This window comes from Solea solea, chromosome 14 (genome assembly GCF_958295425.1).
Source record: "Solea solea chromosome 14, fSolSol10.1, whole genome shotgun sequence".
NCBI classification, from domain to species: Eukaryota; Metazoa; Chordata; class Actinopteri; order Pleuronectiformes; family Soleidae; genus Solea; species Solea solea.
Window position 1 is genome coordinate 20,669,783 of NC_081147.1, and position 24,102 is coordinate 20,693,884.

Sequence of the window (24,102 nt, forward strand, 5' to 3'; positions counted from 1 at the left end):
CGCTGTATTTTGCTGGTGTTGATCTGACTTTGGGCTACACGGTTGGCATAGTAGTGCAACACAAGGGCCTTTCTGCATGGAGTTTGCATGTTCCCCCCATGTGTGCGTGGGTTTCCTCCCACAGTCCCAAAAAAAATTTCTGTTGCTCTCACGATGAGATATTACAACACAGTTTAAAATAGTAAAATAATTTATTGACCGCCACATATCTCATAACCCAAATAGACAGAAAACATTTTAATCAATGCCAACAGACCCAATGTGTATGACAAATTAATCCCGTCTGATCTATGAACCTAACAAAGAAATTTACACGGATAGAAAACAACAAATACATTGTACTGTACATCACGCACACAAATGTTAATCTGTGGAAAATGATGTCTGAATGAGTTTATTAAATGACAGTATAACAGATTCCCATGTTAGCATTAGTTTTTTTTCACTGACCATTCACTACCTTCCAACACGACCAGAAAATAAAGACATTTGCATGATCCAACGCTAAGTGCTATCTGTATAAAATAATCCTCACATTATTGTCTAATCTTACATTTGTGGTTTGGAATTTTAATATAAACACTTTATATTAAAAAATAACATTGCAAATATTTAAAAATAAATATGTACAGGTGTGTCAAAATAAACAACAAAAAAAACAACAATGGAAACATCTTCTCTGCCACATTATCCAGATATGGCATTGCCAACATTAATAAAATAATTAAGTTCAGCTCATATTCTCTTTTACTTATTTAGGTCTCGGTTGGTGACCAGGAATGATGAAAAAAATACGGAAACCTCAGTCCTGTTTTCAATCCCATTTTGGATTTCATTGTGAGCTGCCATATTGTTTGTTTACAGCAGGTACAGTGTGTAAAACTTTTACTTTTAAAAGGTTTACTGGTGAAGTTGCATGTTGAGGCTGAATATTCCCTCATGTCATTATTTCCCTCCAAATGGGTTGTACAACCTACATTGTACACTTAACTAAAGATGTTTAGTTTGCTTATGGTGGTCCAAAAAACAGCATTGTAGAATTATAAAAATTAAGTAAAATTATGTTGATTTTACCTAAATTTTACACACTGGACCGAAGTGCTGAGCATGATTAACTTCTATACTTTGTGCTTCAGATCTGAAGTTTATAGGTAAGAGACTTGAGAATTTGAGGCTGAAGACAAAAAAAATTAAATAACTAGAAACAGGTACACCTTGCTTAATACTGAGAAAATTTAGACCTACATTAAGTTTTTGCATTTCTGTTACAGCTGCAGATTTATTTTTACTGTTAATCTCTTGCTATGTGTGAATCACTTCCAAATGTATTTGCTAATGTTATTATCATTAAGTGAAATTAAAGGTTATTACAGAAGTAGGGAAAGACATCAATTGCAACTAATTGCTTCATCTAATGTTGAGGCATTTGTTTTTAACACCTTCAACTGACACTTTGAACCACAAATGCTCATCAAATAGAGACTAATGTGGTCAAACCTTACTGAGGATTAATGAATGTTTAAATATGAAACCAGAGTGGTGAGGAGGCACCGAAAAGGCACAGTTATAGCTTCCAGTCCAGAATTTGTTTAAGAAACAGTTTTTTTCATGTCATTGGTTGAGATCCTCTTCACGTTCACTAAAGCCATTAACAAATAAAGTTGTCTGGGGGGAAAAAAACTAAAACAAAAATCCAGGAGTGTGGAAAAGCAGATGTCCCTCCCCGTTAAAACTCTATCTAAAAAAGACACCAGACTGTTTTTTTTGTCTATTGATGGCTGTATTAAGATGTGTAGAGGATCTCATCAAATAAAGTGTTTTAGAAACCAATAACAGACTAAAGCTTTAACACGGGAGCAATTGTTGCTCAGAAGGTATCTGGTATGATGAAGTCGAACTCCGTGTCACCCTGTGGAGAGGTGCTGATGGCTGACCTGGGGGTCACGTGGGCATCAGGCGTGGGCCTGTGCTCATCTGGCTCGACGAACACGTCATTCCAGTTCAGCATCCTGCTCTGGGTTGAACTGTGAATGTCTTCACGAGCAGAGGTTATGTGGTGCAACCCGCCATCCTCAGAAACGACAGGGCCGGCCGGCCGGTTCCCGGTTTCCCATGAATACGACTTCATCTGCACCGATTTACACGGCAGCAGGCGGTATAAGTTGTTGTCTTTGTCGTCTTTCTGTTTCCTACCGCAAAGTTCCTGGTTGTGCACTTGCTTGCAGTGGTTGGAGAGTACCTGGTAGTTCAGAAACATTTCATTGCACATCAAGCACTGGTACCTCCTCTCTCCTGTGTGGATGATTTCATGTTTAGTTCTGTACTCGGCCAAGGCAAATACTTTGTTACAGAAGCGACATGGGTACTCCCTTTCCCAAGAGTGGACGTTGAAGTGGCGGCGGAGGCTCGTAAGACACACGTAGGGACGCTTGCAGACAATGCACACATAGAAAGTCTTCCCGTCCATGACCAGCTCATAATGATCCTCAAGTTCATTCTTGGTCTTCTTCTTACTTGGGCTGGACATTGGAGACATTTTATCAAAGGGTGGCAAAGGCTTTACTCTTTTCCCTTTAGCTGCTTTGGAGCCTCCTTCACCTGGATCTTCCCTCTCTGGGACAATGTCATAAGTATCCTCTCCAATATTGGCATACACTTTGCAGCCTGGGGAAATGGAATCAATCTTTGTGGCTGTGTTGAGTGTCACCGTCTTTTTTGCAGTTAATGTGGATTTAGGAATGTTAGCCTGATTAGCTGGGCTTTCAGAAACGTCTGAAAGCCTTATTTTAAAATCACCCTTCTCAGATGAAGTAGACACTTGCTTTTTGTGGACTCCCATTATATCATTGTTTTCATGGGACTGGGGGCCACGCTGAGGCTCTGGGGTGAAATTGCTTAACCTGGCCGTTATTGTGGGAGCACTGTCTGAGGAAACTCTGGCAGGGGAAGACAAATTGTTGGAGCTGGAGTCTGGACTGTGCAGAGGACTGCTCTGTGTTAAACTGGGGTTGGGACACCTGAGACTGGGAGTCTTTACATCATTTGTTTTCATGGTAGATGTGGCTTTATCATCATGTTTTGGAAGTGCCTGATTTGATTCTTTATTGTGGTTTGACTGCGTTTTTTCTGAATCAGTCGAGTCCACATCAATTATCTCGCCAGAGTTAGCTTTCTGATTGGACACCTGAGGAGCTGTTTGTGAGACAAACATAACTTCACTGTCTGAGTCCTCATCGTCACCTACAGTTCTGCTTGTCTGATTGAATTCCTCGGCAGATATTGAGAAGGACTCTGTGATGATCGGCATTATCTCTGTGGATGTCTCACTTTTGCATTCCGTCTCTTTAGACAAACCAGGTAGTCCCTTAACTTGTGATAAAGGTGTCGCCAAGTTTGCAATGAACTTCACTCCCAGTACCTGTCCAGCATGTATGAACTCCTCCAGCATGTCAGAGCGCACACGGACAATCTTTGAGCTGTACATGTAGTTGAGAATCTCCTCAAAGATTTCTGCTCTGATGAAATTTAACTCAATCACTTGTCCAGCTACACGGAGGAGCTGGTGGAAGTATGTGCTTGAGGCAGACAGGATTGTCTTGTGAGCTCTGAATTTCTTGTCCTGTATAATGATGGTGACATCACAAAATAATCCATGATTTCTCTGCTCATTCATCGACTTCAGCACAGTGGCCGGATACTGGGTGTCAGTCGCAGATATCAGCTTTAGGCTTGGCATGTCTGTAGAGAGAAAAAAACCAATGACATTAAAGTATACAAAGACAGTAAACACTATTATGACATGCAGAGAGTGAACAAGCTGATAAATACAGTTATGGTTTCACCTCTCTGAGTACTTTTTCCTCATAAATAACAGAAACACCAGTTAATTCAACAGCAGCCTTATGTGTAACATGACAGATAAGAGTGGTTTGAATTAAACAATAGATTTAGTTAGCGACTACAAACTCATGATACCTAGAAACATTATTTTATTTCCCATTACAAACAGTTCCTTAAATGTTGATGCAAGCAGGAACAAACATGTGAACACGTTAATTTCGTTCCCTTAGCTAATGTTAGCTCAACTTTAGGCAGCCGAAGTTGTAGTAACAGGTTTAAATGTCAAGACTATGATAAAACCACACGAGTGGAGACGCAAATTAATCAACTTCTTTAAGTTGACGTTCTACTTTGACACCTCTTTTATATCCGCTGTTAGCCAGCTAACAAAAGATAACGCTAGCTCCTTCACTACATCTTTATTTCAGGAACAGCGCGGCCTGCTAACTTCCTGTTAGCTGCAAAGGGCCGGTGAATACAAAACACACTGCGGAGCAAAGCCATCTAATGTGAACACTGTTTTACCTCCAATCTTGATGTTTCCAGTCACCACTGTCTCATCCAGGTGCTAACTTATCTGGCTACAAACAATGACTAACAGACATACAGCCTAACGGCAGCTCACCGTTGCCCGAGCAGCCACTAGGAGTCGCTGTAGTGGGGACATTAGCATGACCACACAGGAGTACGAATCAAACCATCATAACATCTTTTAAATTATACACAAGTGGTTTAGTTCTGGTTTTGAAATTGTAATATTGTAATATTATGTGAGTGGAATGATATTTACGACGGACTGACAACCGGTTCATTTTAATAATTTCAAAATAAAGGTTTAGGCACGCCTACGCTGTGAGTGTATTTCATCTCATATATTTTTATAAATATGGACAAATAATTATTCATTACGTGTACTTTAATTAGTAATTGAATGTTTTTTGTCCTGTTGGAAGAATGTAACGACAGAGTAAAATAAAATGTTAATGTTTGCTATTAATTTCTGACCGGACACATAAACAAATTGCATGTTGCCTTTGTCTTTTCTTTAATGTATATCAACAATTGGATCTGTCCTTCAGTTCAGGGTTGTTAGAATTTTTTTAGGGGGCAAATCAAAGGCAAAGTCTGAAGTCAGCCAAAGAACTTCAAACTAATGAAGAGAATTTCGAACTGTGAAAAAGAACTTCTAGTTATAAAAAAGAATTTCGAATTGTGGAGGGCATAATCGGTGTACAGCAATTATTATTATTGTTGTTAATAATAAGAAATAAGAAATGTGGATCGTATTTTAACTTAATCCACCAAGCGGAACTAAAGACGTGGTGAAGATGACCCGGTTTGTGTTTGGAGACGGACAATCGCTCTTGCCTGTGACGTACATTATCAAAGAGAAGACGCACGGGCGTCGTATGTTAATGTCCACATTAAACTTACTCTAAATACACTTAAAGTTTGACTTTGCGGTGTTTAAGTTTAAAGAAGTCGGTTGGGATGCCTCTGTCTGAGCGGTCGAGCTCTGACGGCGGCCATGGGCCTCGGAGTCCTCGGGCGCGGAGACATCGGAGCCGCTCACGCAGCCGAAACCGCAGCGGTAGCCGCGATCAAAGCCTGTCGCCGGACAGTTTTGGACCTAAACTCCCAAGGCCGCGGAACCGGGAAAAGGAACGAGAAGAACGGGAACATCGATTCCGGGAGGCCAGGAACATAAGGCGGATCCGAATAGGATCCCGGTCTCGGTCTAGGTCTCGGGACAGAGAGCGTCACAATAATTATAACAACAACATCTCAAACAACGGCCACAGCCACTGGTCTGAGCAGCGAGATGTGCCCGGGAAACATGGCAGCTTCAAAGATGATTATTACTACGACCAGCAGCGGGACGACGCTCAGAGACAGAGACAGGAGGCCTTCATCGCCAGGTAAAACCACAAATCACTTTCATGTCATTTACATTCACTTCTGAATTTCCACAGAAGAATGGGAACTCAGAAAAGATAGACTGATAACAGTTGAATCATTGAGATTTAGAAATCCGATGTAGGCAAAGCTTAGTTCCAATAATGCGGCGGTGTTTTTGCTTGTCGAACTAAAACGAATTACATTGCATTGCAAATGTGTACTAAATGAGCCAAGCTCTCAAAAATAACTCCCTCATTCAGCAACACCTTCATATAATACTACTTGGGGGTCATTTAATTTAGAAAAGGGTTTAACAGTGCCGTTGTATTTGAATTATAATTTACATTTATTTATTTGCATTTATTAGGACCTGACCCTCAAGTGGTGGACAGATGAGCAAGTGAAGGGCCACAATTTTTCTTATCTGACAGTTAGAAAGGTCAGAAAATAGGATATCAAATTGTTAATAGTAAAAAGGAGAGAATCAACTCTTGCTTAAAGTTTGCCAAGAAAATGTCTCCTTACTCATTATTGTTAGATGCAGTATCACTGTATGAAGTGATTCAATTAATACATCAGTCTCCTTGATGTGCTTGTGCATTTGTTTTTTCATTATCACTGTATAAAATGATGTCTGTTATGTTTGTTTTGGACTATTGCATCTATCTGTCTGTGTGTTACAGGCGTCTTCAAGAGAGGGAGCGGATCGGTGAGTGTGGTTGCCCCGAAGTTTGGGGATATTCACCAAGAGTAAAGGAACCAGAGTGAGTTGGGAGTCTCTTCTTTGCCATTTTTGTTGCTGTTGTTGTTGTCGTTGTCGTTGTTGTCGTGTTTTTGGACAATCATGACACTTGTCAATTTAATCACACTGGGTTTACTTGCTGTTTTCTCTCTTCCAGTTCTGATGAATTCACACCAGTTGAAGAAGATGAGAAAAACAGCAGTTCAGAGTCCAGCTCAGAAGGTATAGCACACCGCACTGGTTGATTAGGAACAAGTTGCTGTGATGTGGTATTTTGTTTGAATTTACAATAAATCCTGTCTGTCACCAACAGAAGAAAAGAAGAAGAAGAAGAAAAAGAAGAAGAAGAAATCCAAGAAGAAGAAGAACAAAAAGCACAGTGAGGACAGTGAGCTGGAATCAGAATCAGGTGGTAAGAATGTCATGTTTTCATTGGTTTAAACGAGTGAATTACAGTAGGTTTAATCAAATGAATGAAATGAATTGTCCTGTTTTATCCCCTAGAAGAAGAAATCAAGAAAAAGAAGAAGAAAAACAAGAGCAAAAAGTATGTGGCAATATGCAACTTCATGTCTGGTCAGTCACACAAAAACACAACATGATGCTTTGATCTTACATTTTGCATCAGGTCCAAGAAGTCCAAGAAGAAGAAGGCAAAGGCAAAGAAGAGTCGTAAGGAGTCGAGCGACTCTAGCAGTGAGGGATCAGAGGAGGAAGAGGAGGAGGATCCTAATGGGGTCTTGTGGGTGGAGAAAACCGGCACGGATGACAATGTGGTCGGCCCCGAAGCTCCACTTACCGCCATGTCCCAGGACGACAAGCCATTGGAGTGAGTTCACGCCTGTTCTTGCACTTGACTTGACGTAACAAGTGCTATTTACGTTATAGTAACTAGAGATTCTCAAAAACCGAAAAGAAATTATGCCCAGTACAGATCGACTGTACATGTAATGTATTCATGACTTAACAAACTGTATTTACAAAACTTTACAAAAACATTACAATGCATGGCCTGACTATAGCATCGTGATCTGACAATTTTTCTTTTTTAAATCTGCTGTTTGTTTATTAAGTGCTTTGTTTCCTCTCCCTCCAGTTTTGGTCATGCACTGTTGCCAGGTGAAGGTGCTGCTATGGCAGAGTATGTGAAAGCCGGCAAACGTATCCCGAGAAGAGGAGAGATCGGTCTCACCAGTGACGAAATCGCAAACTTTGAGAAGTCTGGTTACGTGATGAGCGGCAGCAGGTACGTGATTTGATTTATGCAGCAGCAATTCAGTATTTCAGGTGGCAGTATAGTGTAGTGATTAGGATTCCTCTGATTTCTATTATTATTGAGCTAAATGCATGTTTTATGTCCAAAGGACTTAGTGGGGTTGATGGTTAATATTCAATAGGAAGCAGTACTTTCGGCACTGATACAATTTAAAAAAAATCTAAATCACGGTTTGCCTCCAATAATATAAATAGACGTTTGCTGCAACAGTTGTGTCTTTGTTAAACTAAAGATTTAAAGCATTAAATACTGACAAATTCTCATGTGTAACCCCACAGGCATCGACGTATGGAGGCTGTGCGTCTGAGAAAGGAAAACCAGATCTACAGTGCAGATGAAAAGAGAGCACTGGCGTCTTTCAACCAGGAAGAGAGAAGGAAGAGAGAGAGCAAGATCCTATCAAGCTTCAGGGACATGGTGTACCGGAAAACCAAAGGCAAGGAGGAGAAGTGAACATCACGTTCCCTGTTTGCTTTCTGTGGACACTGTTTGTCCTGTGACTCCTGGTGGTCACTGGATTTTAACTGTAAAATCATGTGAATAATAATTTTCCTTTTTGTTAATAGGGAACATAGAACCCTGATAAGTTTTCATCTTATATTTTTTACTTTGCTTTTAAATTGACTGTACTTTGTTGCCATTCTACAACAGTGGATGCAAGTGTAGTATTTCAGTTTAGGTGTAAGATATCTTAAAGAGGCAAATAAAGATGTGTTGCAAAAAAAAATCTTTATCTTTAATTAGTTCTACAACTGTGCACCAACACTGTTGCATTGTGGGTTGGATCCTAGCACTGATAACGTCATTGTCATTAATATATCCATTATTATGATGATCCTGATTATCTTCTGAGGAGATTAGGTTTGTAGAATTTGATCAAAAAGTTTTTTTGTTTCTTTTAAGGTGATTATAAACCTTATGAGATAGGGAAGTGTCATAACACTGCATGAAAATGAGGAGCCTCGGTTAAGATTTGCACTCTCCGGATGCTGTCTTTACTGTTTACCATTGTCAACCATAAGTAAAGCTTTTCAAAACCCGAAGTGAAAATGTCTCATTAGGACCACAACGGCTGTTCTACGAATGATTTATTTTTAATTGATAAGGTTACTTTTTCTTACTCTTTTTTTTTTTAGCTTGTGTGACCAAAGTAGGTCTTAGTATTCACTACTACAGTCCCTCCCAACAATGCATTTACTTTACCTTTTCTCTGACGTAGGTCGAGTTATAACATGCATGATAATCGTTCGTCCAGACAGAGTGTCTAGTTTCACCACAGATGGTTGAATTCACCTGTGCAACTGATGTTGACTCCACTCTAACCTATTTCAATTCAACATATGATCCAAGAAGCCTCAAATGATTTCCATCAAGGAACAATTTAATTGAAAATGGAAGACCAAAAGCACAAACAGCTGATGTTAAATATAACCTTTTAATGTACAACAAAGCACTTTGCCTTAGGGTCATTTTTATTCCTGGCCATCAGTGGATGTTCTCGAGTCCCTGTAGAGAAAAAACAAAAGGATTAGGATAATTTCAGTCAGGAAAATACTAGTTATCAATAAAATAAAAAGTTTAAGAGTACTGAACTATCTAAAACCATATCAATGTTTATTCAGTTTTGATTACTTTTTTGTTTGGAGTCCCATTGACTTTTAATGATGCAAATCACAATAGTTGTAATAGTCATTGATCAGGTATAGAAGGTTTTTTTAAACACGCTGACCATAAAACTAACATTTACCAGTCACACCTGATTTTGACCAAAAAAAACAAAACAGTGAACTAATGAAATTTTTTTTTTAGAACTTTTAATATTAAGGTTACAGAAATGGCTGCAATGAATGGGAAACTCAGCTATGCCTTTGACAGTGATGTTAATTAGTTATGGTGTTTAAGTGGATGATGGAAACTCTGAGTTGCAGCTTGGTCGATCAAAGGAATGAGTTAATAATCCTTAAGTGAATCATTTAAAATGTGTTAAAGCCTTATTTTTTTTGGCTAAATAAGAGGCATATTTATTGCCCTTGCTAAAACAGTATTTATGCACATGGTATTTTCTCACTGTTGTACTTTGTTGTATATGTTCTCTTCTATGCTTCTATATACAACCTAAAAAATACAATATGTATGTATTGTTTAAAATAAAATGCTATAAAGAAAAACAACACCTCGGCATTTTGTTAAGAATCTGCACAAATTCAAAATAACATGACATAATATTACTGATGATGACATGACAGCTGGACTCTCACCTTGGAAGCATAATACTGTCCCGATCCAGACACTCGCTTGTCTCTCTCCATCAGATACCACTGCCACGGACGCCGAGCGATTCTCTTCTCCTACAGTGAACAGAAAAGTGTTTGATTCAATACTTAAAGGCAGGAAAAACCCTAGACTCGCAGCACGTTTACTGCAGATGCTTCAGACTGTGTATGTTAGCAGGGCATTAGCATTAGCAGGCAGCTCTCCCTCACCTTTATTCCGTTTGTGTACTTGTGGATCTGTCTGGTGGCGACGCCGGGAATCACCAGACACACGGTCATGACGGCGAGGCCGGGAAGAATTTCATACCACATGATGACAGCCTATAACTGTCAGACGACGCAGAACAAATCGAAGGACAACCGAGTTGCCCCCAGTGCTCCTTTCGATGGTTTATTTTGCTAAGAAGCTAACAAAATGTCGACCGGATGACTCGTGTTGCTCTTCCGGAGATCAAGACATACACTTCCTGTGCATGCTTTTATTTTGAAGGGCAGTGGATGGGAAAGGAAGCTTTGATGAGTTTTTTCTAAATAGAACAAAACACTACGTTTCTTTCGAGTTTATGAAATACAAAGCACAATAGTACGATTTAACATCTAAAACAATAAATGAACAATAATAATCAAAAATCATATAAAACTTCAAATGTCATTATAATTTTAACATCGCGGCCATATGAAGAAACAGCGCCCCCTTCTGTGGCAAGACTGAACTGTACGTTCAACTGGGAGAGGAAGTTACGATGAATTCGTTCGCAGCTAGCCAGCTACTGCTAACTTGCTAAGAAAGTAAACAAGTCTACGGTATGATATTGAAATTGAACCGCAGGAATAAATAACTTTTCAGACATGAAGGAAGACAAGGAAAACACCCGACCCAAGGATAAAAGAATGGACTTAAGGAGCGAAGATGGAGAAAAGATGGAGAGATCCAAAGAAAAGAAAGAGGCCATGACAAAGGTGAAATTTGTTAGCCACGTTAGCTATATTTGCAGCAAAAAAGACGAGTCCGTTGCGGATATTGTTGCATGAAATAACATCATGTTTTGGCAGGTTTAATACGCAGAGTCTAGTTTTGAAGTTGAAGCCAGTCTGTTAGACACAGTTAACAGATTATACAGCTTCCCACAGTGATCGATCTGTTAGCTGTGCTAATATTTGAATCTGTCAATTGTGTTTTTTCAGATTGTGATCAGGCGTTTACCACCAAGTTTGACGAAGGACGAGCTGGAGGAGCAGCTACAGCCGCTCCCAGAGCTGGACTACATGGAGTTCTTCTCTAACGATACCAGGTGCATTTAGACACAGTTTAAACTTGTGTTTATATTCAGTGAGGCTCATAAATTTTTTACTTGACCAAACTATTATTTTCCTTTTCAGCCTTTATCCTCATCTCTTCGCAAGGGCTTACATCAATTTCAAAAATCAAGATGATATTGTCCTCTTCAGAGATCGATTTGATGGATATGTATTCATTGACGGCAAAGGTATGCATGGGATCATGTGAACTTTTTCTGTCAAAATTATCTTGACCAAAGAAAATGTTAGTAACTGTGCAGTTTTTCTTTAGTGAACATTTTAAAGTGAAACACCCCAACCTCAAAAAGAGTTTGCATGTTCTCCCCATGTGTGCGTGGGTTTTCTCCGCATTCTCCAGTTTCCTCCTACAGCCCAAAAACATGCAGATTTGGAGATTAGGCGAATTGGACACTCTAAATTGACATAGGTGTGAGTGTGGATGGTTGTGTGTCTCTATGTGGTCCTGTGATGGACTGGTGACCTGTCCAGGGTGGTTCTCGCCTTTGGTAGAAGATGGATGAACTTATTGTGTGGTGTGTTTTTCATCACAATGAATATAATATTGTATGCTGTCCCATCCCTAAACAGATATAAAGATAATTTATTCATCTTAAAGACTTCAGAGGATTTGAGGCTTCATGCTTGCCACTTTGTGCTTACCTCTAACAGGTCAGGAGTATCCTGCCGTTGTCGAGTTTGCACCCTTTCAAAAGACTGCCAAGAAGAGAAGTAAGAAGAAGGATGCAAAGTGTGGAACGATAAGTGACGGTAAAGATATAGATATATATATATATTATTGGTCATTTGTTCCCACTGAAATAAAGACTCACTGCCATGAGCATGATCATGTTTGTACCTATATTATTTGCTTAAGATCCTGATTACAAGAAGTTCCTTGAATATTACAATGGAGATGAAGAAAAGTTGACATCAACACCTGAGACCTTGTTGGAAGAGATTGAGGCAAAATCAAAGGAACTAGTAGGTATGTGAACTGTTACTGCGCCTTTGACAATGTTATGTACGCATGTTAAAATAGACTTAAAATGCTGCTATTGAATGACATTAAATGTATCCTCTTCTCCTTCAAGCTAAGAAAACAACTCCTCTGCTGGACTTCCTGAAAAATAAACAGGTAACTATGTACAATGGCTCAAACGTGTGGTGTTCTGTTGTGGTAAACAGCATGTTTAAACATAGACTCGTATCCTGCCTGTTCAGAGAATCAGGGAGGAAAAGAAAGAAGAGAGGAGGAGGCGAGAGCTGGAGCGCAAGCGTCTGCGGGATGAGGAGCGACGCAAGTGGAGGGAGGATGAGAGAAGGAAGCGTAAGGAGGCAGACAAGATGAAGAGACTCGAGAAGCCACTGGAGAAAGATAAGGACCAAGTCAAAGAAGAACCAAAAATTAAGGTGTGTTCTGCTGTAGATTAAGGCAGTTTTAAATTATATTTAATTAGTGCTGCATTGGTGACACTTAACATTACAGTACAGTACTATTAACAGCATTGTAATCGTACGGTCATCATTTTGGAATTTTATAGTAATGTCTTCATATTTCTAATGCAGTTTCCTGTTTGGTAATAACTGTGGTAATAGTGTTGTAATAAGGAGATAATGTTACAGTAATACTATGTTTTTTCCAGGTAGTTTACTATAGGCCACCAACAGTGTAATAGTTTCACATTGAATTTCTAAATTGATATTTCTAAGTTATAAAGTTGACATTTATTTCAATGTTATTGTAAAGCTTATACTTGGTGATTACTATAGAAATAAGATGAAATGACCATATTATTTCCTCTATTATAAAGTTATCACCATATTTTTTACATAACTCTAATGTGAAATATTGCCAATTATATATATCTCTCTTTTATCTGCACCTGTTCAGCTTTTGAAGAAGCCAGACAGAGGTGATGATGCTGATTCAGAGAAGCCAAAGGAAAAGAAGAAAACAGAGAAGCACAGTAAAGATGACAGACCCTTGGGAAGTACTGATCACAAGAGGCGTCAGCACATCGACAATAAGGAGGATCGAGGAAGGAAGTTAGTAGCTGTAGACTTGTTTTTTTCACAACATTCACTTTGATCACAATTTTTAGACAGACCGTGCGCTTTATTCACAGAGTGGACGGCGACGGGCGGAAGGAGTTCAGAGAGCGCGACGCAGACCGAGACAGGGAGCGTGAACGAGAACGGGAGAAGGAGCGCAGGCAGAAAGAGAAGGAGCGCATCAGGCGACAGGACGAAGACCGGCGGAGAAGGAGAGAGCGGCACGATGGAGAGAACTCAAACAGGAAGCGGGAAGACGAAGTGAAAAGAGAAAAGGAACATGAGAAGAAAAAAGTTGAAAATAGTGGGGAGTCTGGTCACTTGGAGAGGCCGGAAAAGTTTGCCAAAGACAACAAGAAGGATGAAAGTAGCAAAAGAGAGCGACTACGAAATAAGGTAAGGACCTAATTCTTTGAAGGTGTCATCTCTCATGTCTTGATTTTTTTGTATTTCTAAGAGTGTTGTTTGTGCACTAGGACCGTCCTGCTATTCAGCTCTATCAACCCGGTACCAGAAGCCGCAGGACTACAGGAGGTGGAGGAGCCGAATCCAACTCTGCAGACAGGAAACCAGATCCTGAGACCAAGAAAGCGGATGACAAAGGAGACGACTGAGCAGATTTCTACTTATGGCCTTGAATGATTGGTGAGGAGAGTAGAGAAACAGACCTCTGAGGCTCGGAGCAGTGGTGTGATGCCTCAGGGCGACGAGCACTGCAGCAGCTGAAGCACAGCCACATCTGGCATTCCCAGTCTGAGAGGCAGTGGTGTGATGCTGGAGCCTCTTAGTGCCTGAATGTGACCTTCTTTTAGTTTTATTTGTTAGGAAAGGTCACAGTAACCCTCAAACAGAGTTTGGCCGAAGGCCACATTAGGTAAATCCAAAGCTTTCTTGGATGTCGTGTACTCAAAGTGACCTTATTTCAGTGTTGTTTCTCTGATAAAAAAAGGGGTCCAAACTGAAAACATTGGTGGTTCATTTCTTTATCAGTTACTCAACGTGTCAACTTTGCCAACAATATTCTTTCAACACTGTCTTAAGCATGATGTCTATTGTACCTTTGCTGTATCTCATCCATGTACTCTGTCTGGGGAGGGAAAGCAACGTGCAGAACTGTTATGAAAGTGATCCAATGTGTGTAACTTACTCACATTCTCAATGTATATCCTCATGTTCATGCATTCATACACTCACTGAGGAGTAATAGCCATTACTGCCTAGACTGCTGTGTGATACACACCATGCATGAAGACTGTAATCTGAATGATCAACCTGTGGCCTTTCCCCTTTTTTCTAATCTGATTATGAACTGAAGACAGCATGAGAACATATCACTGCTGGTAACACACAGGAGACACTTCTGACTGCAAATAAAAGTCCTTTGTTATAAAGCTTGTGTCTTTTGGTGTCTTTCATAGAGATTGTCTTTGCCTTATTATCCCAGAAACACTTTTTTTGTAAATGGTTTAATAACTTGAATGATTTATTTAATTAAAATAGTTTTCCAATAAAACTGCAGTAGTTTAGTGTCTAGATTATTAAATAATCTGATACATTTTTTGTACAGAAAACTAAGGGAAACAGTCACTCAAATTATGAACTAGTAACTAGCTTTGTTTATGTTCAGGAAGCATCAAAAAGTATCAATCTGACTAGAAATACAATTTTAAAAACTCAAATGCTTAATCATTAATTTTGTTTTATCTCCTATAAAGATTCTAAAACCTTCTAAAAATGAGTCTAAAATTTATGAGAAATGAAAGTAACTTCTAACAAAGTGTAATTACTCAACTTGTGTATGTTTGAGGTACTTTGTATTTTCATGCCGTAATTTATTTTTACTTCTACTTCAGTAAACATGCATAACAACACATTCATATATACAATTAACTCATAGATTTCGGAATTTAAAAAAAAACAATTATACTATTAAAAGATAATATAACCTTTAAAATTGAGTTATTCTACAGTTAAAAGGAACAACAGTCGCAGCGTTCTACGTTTTCCTGTAGAAGGCTTGTAAACATTCTCCAGTCGGTGTCGCTGCTCGTAGAACGTTCAACCTGTTCGCTGGGCGCTTAGTAGATATAAACGTCTACGTCACATCCTTCTTCCTCTTCGACCACCGCCATAGTGGGGAAAGGACTGTGGACAAAATGGTAAATATAAAATCGCTAAACATCCGTGTGAACAGCGCGTCTTAATCTACATCAGTGCTTTAATAGTTGAAGAAATATCCTATAGGTTACCTTTCTGATGTATATGTTTGTCTCTAGAATGACTTAGACGCATTTTAAAGCGGCTCAGTGTTGCTAGCCGGTAGCGTCTGAGCACCGCTACGCATGTTGGGTTGAGTTTTATTTTATAATACGTTCACATATGTCGGTTTGAAGCCCGATGGACGCCGTGTTGTGTCAGACGATTTGTCTTTGTTTGTTGAATTTGTGTTAATTGAGCTTTTTGATGTTTCCAGTCGTCCCACAAGACATTCAGGATCAAGCGTTTCCTCGCTAAGAAGCAGAAACAGAACAGGCCGATTCCTCAGTGGATCAGAATGAAGACTGGCAACAAGATCAGGTGACTTTTACACGTTTTCATCTGCACGAGAGAGTACATGTGTATACAACTATTATTACAAGTTTGGCTCGATTTAAACTGTGAGTTCAACGCAGCAGCAGGAACCAGGAGATGTGATCACATCACTGCTTAATTCCAATGGGTGCGCTAGTTGTCTGTCTTCTTGTAGACTTATACCCACTGACTTTGGTCTGTATACTCTTGTGTTGTGTGAAGCACTTAGGTATTGTTCAGAATAACATCTGTGCTTTAAAAACTCATAATGATGGGTTGGTTATGTCAGGAAACACATCAGGTTTTGTCTGAAAACATCTAATTTCCCTGATTATGGATTCTTATTTCACAAGAATCCTTAATCATTCTAATAGTGTGAATATCAGATCAGACAGTGAAAGGTTGACGCCATAGTGAAACCTGGGGGAAAAAAACCCAGAAAACTTGATGAACAAATGATGATTGACTTGATACGTGGATAAGTGTGTCCAAAGTGTAAACATAGTGTGTATATACATACTGTGTGTGTAAAACATCTATATTATAAAGTCCTCACTCAGCTCATGCCTCATTATAAATTCTACATTAAAGAGGTCACTTAAGCAACATTATTTACAATGCATTCTGCCCTGCTGATGAACTATTCAGGTCCAGTCAGCTCCATGTACACATATGCTGCAGTCAGTGCCGATAAGTTGCTTTATCTTTAGCTCCTTGTGTAACCTTTTCAGCAGCTGGAATTTTTTGAACAGTTGCATTTAGAACTGTATAACTTGGTAAACAAACTGGCAGTGCTGTATCACAGAAAGTGTAAGGTTTGACATTGGGGGAAAAAAAAAGAATTTCCTCAATGCTGTTGAACGTTTTAATTCAAAATGCACTGTTGTCCTTCAGTTAATTGCCGTACTGTATACATTAAGGGCGATGCAGTATGTAATACTGTGTGATTACTTCATGTCATGTAAAGCAGGTCTGCAATTGCAGCACTTCATTTCTGTGGAGTGTTGTCATTAATCCTGCTGAGAGCATCTTTCTGCTGTAGAGCTCTTTTCCCTGCTCACTGTATTGATGAAGGGGAAGCTCTGTAGCTGAACATGTTACTTTTTTTGTCCAACTGTTATTCGTTCAATAAAAACTTTAACATTTGGCAACGATTTACATGTTTACTAGGCGATATTATTGCGATATATTTAGATATTTTTTTTCAGATTCTTAAACGTGCAGTGAAATAGTGCGGATAGGATATGTTATGTGAAAAATAGATTATAATTATTTTAGGACAGACAGTCCCCCATTGTGGCACATTTAAAAAAGAATCACAAATACCTTATGTTGAGTTAAGGCAGGATTTTAAGTCACTCACTTTAAATTTCCTGTTTTTATCCATTCACTATTATCACAATAATAGAAATTCACCATGATTAACTTAATGTAAGTGATTTTTTTTTTCACTGAGTGATATCATATTGTCCCAGCATTAACAACTTTACAGTGACTTTAAAAAAAAAAACCCAAACACTTTCAGACCTTGCAAATTTGTGGCGGGTTTTATGGTTTTCCCAAGTGTTTACCCTTAAAATGAGGCTGAGAGTGGAAACCATGGCTAGTACAGAGTGACTCATGATGGAGAGCTGTGGATCACTGGAAATATTAGTCTTAACTTTTCCTTAGTCTCAGTTCAGACTTTTGTAGATTGTAGCTGCAGTGTGGCAAGAAATTTATCAATTTGTGACCCTAGTGGTGAATTTTAAACATCCTTGAAAGTTTTATGTGGAAACTTCTGCACGTCTGCATCTTGGCTTCTCACGTGTTTGTTAAAGCAATGATATGTTGCTGCAGAATTAAAATAGATGCCATAGAATCTCTTTTTCTATTGCTTTAAAAATGGGAAAGTGCCGATTACAGATGTTTGTTTGAAAACCTGAACCTTCATGAAAGTCACGATATTCTCTCATAACTTTTGATTACGTTGTTCCATTTCAGGTACAACTCCAAGAGGAGACACTGGAGGAGGACCAAGCTTGGCCTGTAAACATGAGGGTCCCTGGATCCCTGTGTCCTCCCCAACCCAACATCTGCCCAGACCTCCAGCTGCTGTGCCTGACTGTGGAGGGGGAGCGCAATGTTATCTTGTCATGTTTGATAATAAAAGATCTGTGATCAAACTTGAAATCTGCCAGTTTTGTCTTATCCTGAACTTTGGAGCTAAACTCTTCATTTATAGGCTGAGTTTTGTCTTCTGAGGCAAACCACACATGGAGAGAAGTAACGCTGACACAGCTCTAAAGAGAGCACTGCTATTCAAGAAGCCTAATTTTGGACCAAGACAAACTGTTTATGTATTCGTGTTTAAACTGAAGGAAAACATGGCCACGTCAGCAAATGTTTAAAAACAGATCGCTTTTTATTTAAACTAGGTTTAGTGATGGTAAATGCATAGTTGTGGCTTTACAGGCAGGCAGGATTTGTCTTGAGTGGATTATGGATTCCCTTTTGTTTTGGCTTGTTATCACTGTTGTCAATGTCTGTCTTTCCAAATCATGCCTGTAATCAAATCTTCCCAAATAACATTAAAAGAACAAGGCAGGTAGCTGCTCTGTAGTAATTAAAACCTTGACTTTTCAAAACATTTTACATTAGAAGAAAGGACTCGAACATGATTTGGTCAGAAATACGTTTGCAGTGAATCTCTGCTCTGGGCAGGAATTCACAGAATTAGTGATGTAAAGAAATGCTCAACTTTTGTTTCCCAGAAATGAAAAGGATGGCAGCATTTTTCTGAGAGACCCGAATCTCCAGCTGCCGATTCTCTGAGTCCTGTCGAAGAAGTTCACTTCCTCAGTGTCTCCACCATCGACCTCATCACCGAAGGTTACGTCCGTGGCGTTGGCCGCGGTGTTGTTGTTGTTTTGGTTGTCAGGGAGTCCACACCCCACACCGTGCTCCTCATCGAAGGTCCCGAGCAGCTCCTTCATCTCCGGCGGCGCGTCTCCCCTCAAATACTGCCACGCTCTTCTCCCACTGTAGTCCATGACGTCCACATTGGCCCCGAAAGCTCCCACCAGCAGTTTGACGACCATGTAGTGTCCGTGCATGCTGGCGATGTGCAGCGGGGTGAGGCCGCCGCTGCCCCGCTGGTTCACGTTCACTGCTATCCCCGCGGTTTCCGCGTAACGCAAAAGTTTGACCAGGTTCTCGTCCAGTCCTCTCTTGGCCAGCCAGTGCAGGACCGAGTACCCGCTGATGAAATCCCTCCTCGTTAGCAGACCGGGATCCACGGAGATGAACTCCAAGAGGGTGTCATAGTTCCCTTCAGCTGCAGAAAGCATCCACGCGTGCTCCATCGGGTACAGAGCCCACTCTGCGTCCTCCTCTGAGGGGGTCGCGCTGGGAGGAGTGTGTGAGGACAGTGCGCTATTAAAGCCGCTGTTTGAGGAGTTTCTGAAAAGCAGATCTTTGAGCAGTTTCTTACGCATAGCAGCTGTGAGCGACGCTCGCTCCGGGACTTCCCTCTGCAGCTGCCCGGAGCTGTCAACGACTTCTTGCTGCCTCTGCAGCCTCGACCTACGCTGGGAAGCACTGGGCATGACCTGCAGCCCATACCGAGACAGTCTCTCCACAATGATGCCCTTTGTGACTGTACTGCTGCTGTGGGCGTCAATACTGCTGTCACTGATGACAGCTGCTTCACATCCACCGTCTGCGGATCTGCTCTCATACATGCTGCTCCTGTATCTGCACAATGACTTCCAGGCTACTTCCTTTTAGTGAAACTCCCCAATGATAGGATTGTCAAATCAACTGGGACCCATTTCCTGCACCATGAGACGGAAACAAAATGTAACAATATTCAAACGCTTCCTATTAGAGTTTAAAATTCTAGTTCCTCATTTTAAGAAACAAGACTCCAGCTGTGCCTTGATAGAAACTGCTATAACTCACCTGTTCCGTGTCCGATCTTCATACCAGCTCACTCTTAAAAACCTTCAGGTGTTAATGTCCAAGTTTATTTGGAGGCAATTGATAAGAGCAGTTGTATTTCAGCGATGTTTTCAACAGCCGAGGCACACACACACACACTCAAGCAGCGACTCACTTGTCCTTTTGTAAGAGGAACTGAGACAAAGTTCATTTCTAATCTTCAGCAAAAACCAATGGCAAGAATCCCTCACATGTGACCACTAGTGGACTTAGAAAAAAAAGCAGGAAGTAATATAAGGAATGTTTCCCTGCTGCTTTCACAGCCAGTCACCACTTAACACTGCTACTGATGGGAGTCAAACAAGTAGCCGGGAAGGATAAAATGACTTTATTTCAATAAAAAGGAAGAGTAAAGCAACAAGCATTCATGTAACAGTCAGTTAACATCAGTCAGTAACAGGATCTGGCGGGAGTTCAACAGTCAGCTCATCAATTGTTTGAAGAAAGGCCTCCAACTCCGAGTAATAATCTGAAAGAGGGCAAAACACAAGCCTTGTTTTGTAAACATTCCACATCTTTGCTCCCTATTAAAAAAAAAACAAAAAACAGGGTGATGGAGATGTTGCGTTACATCATCCATCATGTTTTGATCCCATCATGTGTGGTCAAATGGTTGTTTTGAAAACACTTTATAAAAACACTTAAAAAATAGCATTCCTTATTTTAAGCACATGGTAAAGAATATTTAGACGTTTATGGTGGATTAACTGAAAGACCTAGTAAGATTATTCTGTCCATAAACAAATTTACATTCAAATGCTTGAGAACGTATTAAAAACAGATACTGAAAACTTAATACCACATGTGCTGTGATGGAGGATTGCATCAAATGTGAATGACGCCCTAAAAAGGGTAATGATACCTGAACGTTTTGGCATCTTCACAGGTGATGGTTGTGGCAGAGGGTCAACCTTATCCTGGTCCTCTTCACACAGATGTGGTGATGGCGGGAAAGATGCCAGTCCAGGCAGAGCAAAGCGACTGAGAAGGACCACGTCTTCAGGTATGCTGTACTTTTCAAATTCTGGGGAGAGAGGAAAAGTCAAATTTAGCAATTTTTAAAACTACTTTGGTAGAATAGAAAGAAAAACTTCACTCTAAAAGTGTCAGTTACCCAGTGGGTCATAAGAGTGGATCTGTTCCACGTCTGGATATTCCTCCTCTTTGGAGTGAGCAGCATTTTCTACCTTAGTTTCCTGTGAAGGAACAACAGTTTGAAATATGAAGATACACATGTTCTCCAGAGACATATACGTGCCACATGGAGTTTGTGGTCAAAGGATGGTTCATTTAAACTCTCCAACCTGAGGCTTTAGTAGTTTCTGCACTTGTGCGCTGACTGCAGGGGTCAAGTTTTTGTTGACCGCACCAAAAGCTTTACGTCCAGATGGCAGAGGAGTGCTTATGGTTTTGGCAATCACAGAAGACCTGACAAGTTTCTCTGGTGGGGGGGAAAAAAACAACAACACACAGGTTATTGCACATTTCACATTACAGACAGTTTAAAAATAAATAAAAGCATTTTTCTACCTGGAGCAGACTGAAGTCGCGGTCGCATCTTCAGTGTGGGTCCATGGAGACGTGCATTTTCCTGCTCGGCAAAGATTATGTCGGCCATTGTATCTGAAAGCACAAGTTGATATTGGTAACCACACAATGTCAAATTCTATCAAACTAATATTTAGAGCTAAGTAAATTAATCAAAGTATGTCAATGTTTTAATGTCATGATGGTAAACTGACTAAATATTTTGAAAGTGTGCTGGATATAGCAAGCAACTATGTCTCTTCAGGGTCTGGGGGTGAAGGGCACATTCAGTTTTCCTGATATGTAAAAAAAAAAAAATCAATTACCAGTTAAAATAATCCTTAGATGCAGAGTGTGAAAATGTATCGTCAACTTTGGAAGTAGAAATTAAAAAGATGTGAAAACTGAAGGTATGAACTGGTATTTTGTTAATGTTTAACCTTTTCATCTCATGGGGAAAATTATTAACTTAAAAGAAATTTTTCAAGCGAGACCTGGCCAAGACAAGCAGCACAATTAAAACAGAGCTGCAAACATAAGGCAAGACAATCTTCAATCAAGTATTAACAATGTCCATCTTGACATACGGCTATTATACTTCTGACATCACCCCTGTTTTACATCAACTTCATTGCTGCTGGTTCATTTTAGAGTTTAATTTTAAAGCCATTTATAGCCTTGCTTTTTATTGGCTTTCCTTAATGTTTTGTGCATTTTATTCCTGCTAATCTAAGTGTTTTTATCCTCTCCTTTGTGAGGTACTTTGAGTGCCTTGCAGATTTTGTAAAGTGCTATAAAAATAAACTTTGATTGAAATAATTATTGCATATGCATACTACTCAGCTCATGTGCTTCAAAACGATTAACTATATTTAGTTTGAGGCTGCGTTTGTGCGGTCTTTGACCAGTTTTTTTTTTAATTCAGTCATTTACTGACAGTTAAACCAACCGTAAATGGTTGGTTTAAGTGAAGAAACGCTACACAAAACCCGTGTGGCTCTTTCAAACATAACGTTTGTCAGCTACATGATTTTAGCAGGCGTTGTGTAACCAAGCAGCCCAAAGCTAAAGTCGGTCTGACTAAAAAAATCCTGAAGTCGGTTTGACACAAATAAAGTTGACCACGCGCTGTTTGTTGCCCTGAATCGAACTGACTGACAGTTGGCTAGTTAGCATAGAAGTAATACATCATCTAACCGATATCAGGAGCTACAACGGGAACAAAGAAATGCTTTAGTGACTGCCAGTCTCGGTCGATTCTTGGCCGCAAACGTTACCTCAGCTGTGCTGAACGCCACTGGCAGATAGGACCTCGCTGGGAGAGCCGAGAGATTGTTGTTGTTAAGCAGCCGTAAGAAGCAGTGTGGTTCCGTTCTTCAACAACCGCGACTCGTTTTTAAATCCACTACTTTCATCCTATTGGTCAACGCAACACGTGTGACTTCCGAGGGGCGTTTCCAAACGTTCAGTTTCACCATAATAATTTACAGCACATGCAATGGAAGCCCGTTTCTGCCACTTGAAAAATTTAAATATTACATTACATGTCATTTAGCAGACGCTTTTATCCAAAGCGACTTACAATAAGTGCATTTAAACATTTGGGTACAAATAAGTGCTAGAAGTAAGTAAGAGCTTCAAGTAAATCAAACTATGAAGTGCTAGTCATAAGTGCTAGAATATATATAGTGCTAAAATATATATTAATATATATAATTTTCCCATAATTATGACTTAGTATCTCATAATAATGATAAACTTGACTTAGTATCTCATAATTATGACTTTATTTCTCATAATTATTAATTCTAACTTTTAATTATGACTTACTTTCCTCATAATAATGATATACTTGACTTAGTATCTCATGACTTTCTAATATATATCTTTATTTTTCAAGTGACTTCCATAACATATAACCATATCTTTAAATACTATAAATTAAATTAAATGATTTAAATACCAATACAATAGCATGAGGTCACATTAAGTTCTCTCTTTTTTAAGTCAGTACAAACATATATGAAGGATGCAGAATATTGGCTACATTATCTGTTACTGTTTGTCCATTATTTTATCATTTCAGTACTGTAGTACAAATTTAAATTGTCACAACTTCTTACTCACTGACACATTGTTCTACTTTGCATCATTTTCATAATCTGTTGAATACTTAAGCGCTAATCGAGTACTTGTTTGGTCCATAAAAATGACCACAAACCAAAATTAGTCAGTTTTAATGATTTATTTGATATATGGAGAAAAGAAACCATAAAATATTCCCATTTAAGAAGCCGAAAAATCAGACACCTTGTTTTTATTGTAATCCCCCAAAAACAATCAAACTGATTCAATAATTTTTCAAAAACAATGAATCAATAGTTGGAAATGTGTTGCAGCCCTAGTATTGTCACAATTTTATTATCTACACTGTCACACAAATGAGACATCCTCAAAGAGTCACTAAAAAGCACATACGTGTAGGTTTTTGTGGTGTTTCAGATGTCAGAGCTATGATAAATATAACAATTAGTAAATATACAAATGATTACATGACAAAGAATATGGAATATAATTTTTTTGAAATGATGACAATAAATGTGATTGTTTATATTTTAAGTCACGTTAAATGTGTGATTCAA

General features: G+C 39.4%; 7 protein-coding genes and 1 non-coding gene across 10 annotated transcripts; 4 read left to right on the plus strand and 4 right to left on the minus strand.

The window, feature by feature from the left end:
* Nucleotides 1-378: 378 nt before the first annotated feature.
* On the minus strand, nt 379-4,621 carry zbtb33 (zinc finger and BTB domain containing 33). 2 transcript variants are annotated; one of them, XM_058650039.1, is made up of 2 exons: nt 4,466-4,621; nt 379-3,738 (listed from the first exon to the last, which is right to left on the minus strand). In XM_058650039.1, the coding sequence occupies exon 2, from the start codon at nt 3,734-3,736 to the stop codon at nt 1,868-1,870; it is 1,869 nt and encodes a 622-aa protein (XP_058506022.1). In that variant the 5' UTR covers nt 3,737-3,738; nt 4,466-4,621; the 3' UTR covers nt 379-1,867. The 2 variants fall into 2 exon arrangements, with proteins under 2 accessions (XP_058506022.1, XP_058506021.1); XM_058650038.1 differs by having other exon boundaries at nt 4,366-4,620.
* A 502-nt stretch (nt 4,622-5,123) lies between these two features.
* Nucleotides 5,124-8,800, plus strand: nkap (NFKB activating protein). Of its 2 annotated transcripts, none has more exons than XM_058650089.1 (8): nt 5,124-5,759; nt 6,423-6,503; nt 6,639-6,703; nt 6,795-6,890; nt 6,986-7,028; nt 7,110-7,310; nt 7,578-7,727; nt 8,036-8,800. In XM_058650089.1, exons 1-8 carry the CDS (start codon nt 5,332-5,334, stop codon nt 8,208-8,210), a joined length of 1,239 nt encoding a protein of 412 aa, XP_058506072.1. In that variant the 5' UTR covers nt 5,124-5,331; the 3' UTR covers nt 8,211-8,800. The 2 variants fall into 2 exon arrangements, with proteins under 2 accessions (XP_058506072.1, XP_058506071.1); XM_058650088.1 differs by having other exon boundaries at nt 5,130-5,759; nt 6,795-6,893.
* A 317-nt stretch (nt 8,801-9,117) lies between these two features.
* On the minus strand, nt 9,118-10,460 carry ndufa1 (NADH:ubiquinone oxidoreductase subunit A1). The gene is made up of 3 exons (XM_058650090.1): nt 10,241-10,460; nt 10,016-10,105; nt 9,118-9,263 (listed from the first exon to the last, which is right to left on the minus strand). Exons 1-3 carry the CDS (start codon nt 10,340-10,342, stop codon nt 9,243-9,245), a joined length of 213 nt encoding a protein of 70 aa, XP_058506073.1. The 5' UTR covers nt 10,343-10,460; the 3' UTR covers nt 9,118-9,242.
* Nucleotides 10,461-10,733: 273 nt separating this feature from the next.
* upf3b (UPF3B regulator of nonsense mediated mRNA decay) lies at nt 10,734-14,772 on the plus strand. The gene is made up of 10 exons (XM_058650087.1): nt 10,734-10,990; nt 11,216-11,322; nt 11,411-11,517; nt 11,999-12,097; nt 12,204-12,314; nt 12,421-12,464; nt 12,551-12,739; nt 13,221-13,375; nt 13,456-13,777; nt 13,858-14,772. The coding sequence occupies exons 1-10, from the start codon at nt 10,880-10,882 to the stop codon at nt 13,993-13,995; spliced, it is 1,383 nt and encodes a 460-aa protein (XP_058506070.1). The 5' UTR covers nt 10,734-10,879; the 3' UTR covers nt 13,996-14,772.
* A 616-nt stretch (nt 14,773-15,388) lies between these two features.
* rpl39 (ribosomal protein L39) lies at nt 15,389-18,124 on the plus strand. The gene is made up of 3 exons (XM_058650500.1): nt 15,389-15,540; nt 15,855-15,958; nt 17,936-18,124. The coding sequence occupies exons 1-3, from the start codon at nt 15,538-15,540 to the stop codon at nt 17,982-17,984; spliced, it is 156 nt and encodes a 51-aa protein (XP_058506483.1). The 5' UTR covers nt 15,389-15,537; the 3' UTR covers nt 17,985-18,124.
* LOC131473133 (small nucleolar RNA SNORA69) lies at nt 16,916-17,051 on the plus strand. The gene has a single exon (XR_009242171.1). It is a non-coding gene; the product is annotated as a small nucleolar RNA SNORA69 (small nucleolar RNA).
* A 229-nt stretch (nt 18,125-18,353) lies between the features above and the next one.
* On the minus strand, nt 18,354-20,133 carry sowahd (sosondowah ankyrin repeat domain family d). Its single transcript, XM_058650497.1, has 2 exons — nt 19,895-20,133; nt 18,354-19,767 (listed from the first exon to the last, which is right to left on the minus strand). The coding sequence occupies exon 2, from the start codon at nt 19,672-19,674 to the stop codon at nt 18,688-18,690; it is 987 nt and encodes a 328-aa protein (XP_058506480.1). The 5' UTR covers nt 19,675-19,767; nt 19,895-20,133; the 3' UTR covers nt 18,354-18,687.
* A 112-nt stretch (nt 20,134-20,245) lies between these two features.
* On the minus strand, nt 20,246-22,867 carry pttg1 (PTTG1 regulator of sister chromatid separation, securin). Its single transcript, XM_058650498.1, has 6 exons — nt 22,738-22,867; nt 21,464-21,556; nt 21,238-21,374; nt 21,048-21,129; nt 20,796-20,957; nt 20,246-20,402 (listed from the first exon to the last, which is right to left on the minus strand). Exons 2-6 carry the CDS (start codon nt 21,549-21,551, stop codon nt 20,320-20,322), a joined length of 552 nt encoding a protein of 183 aa, XP_058506481.1. The 5' UTR covers nt 21,552-21,556; nt 22,738-22,867; the 3' UTR covers nt 20,246-20,319.
* Nucleotides 22,868-24,102: the final 1,235 nt, after the last annotated feature.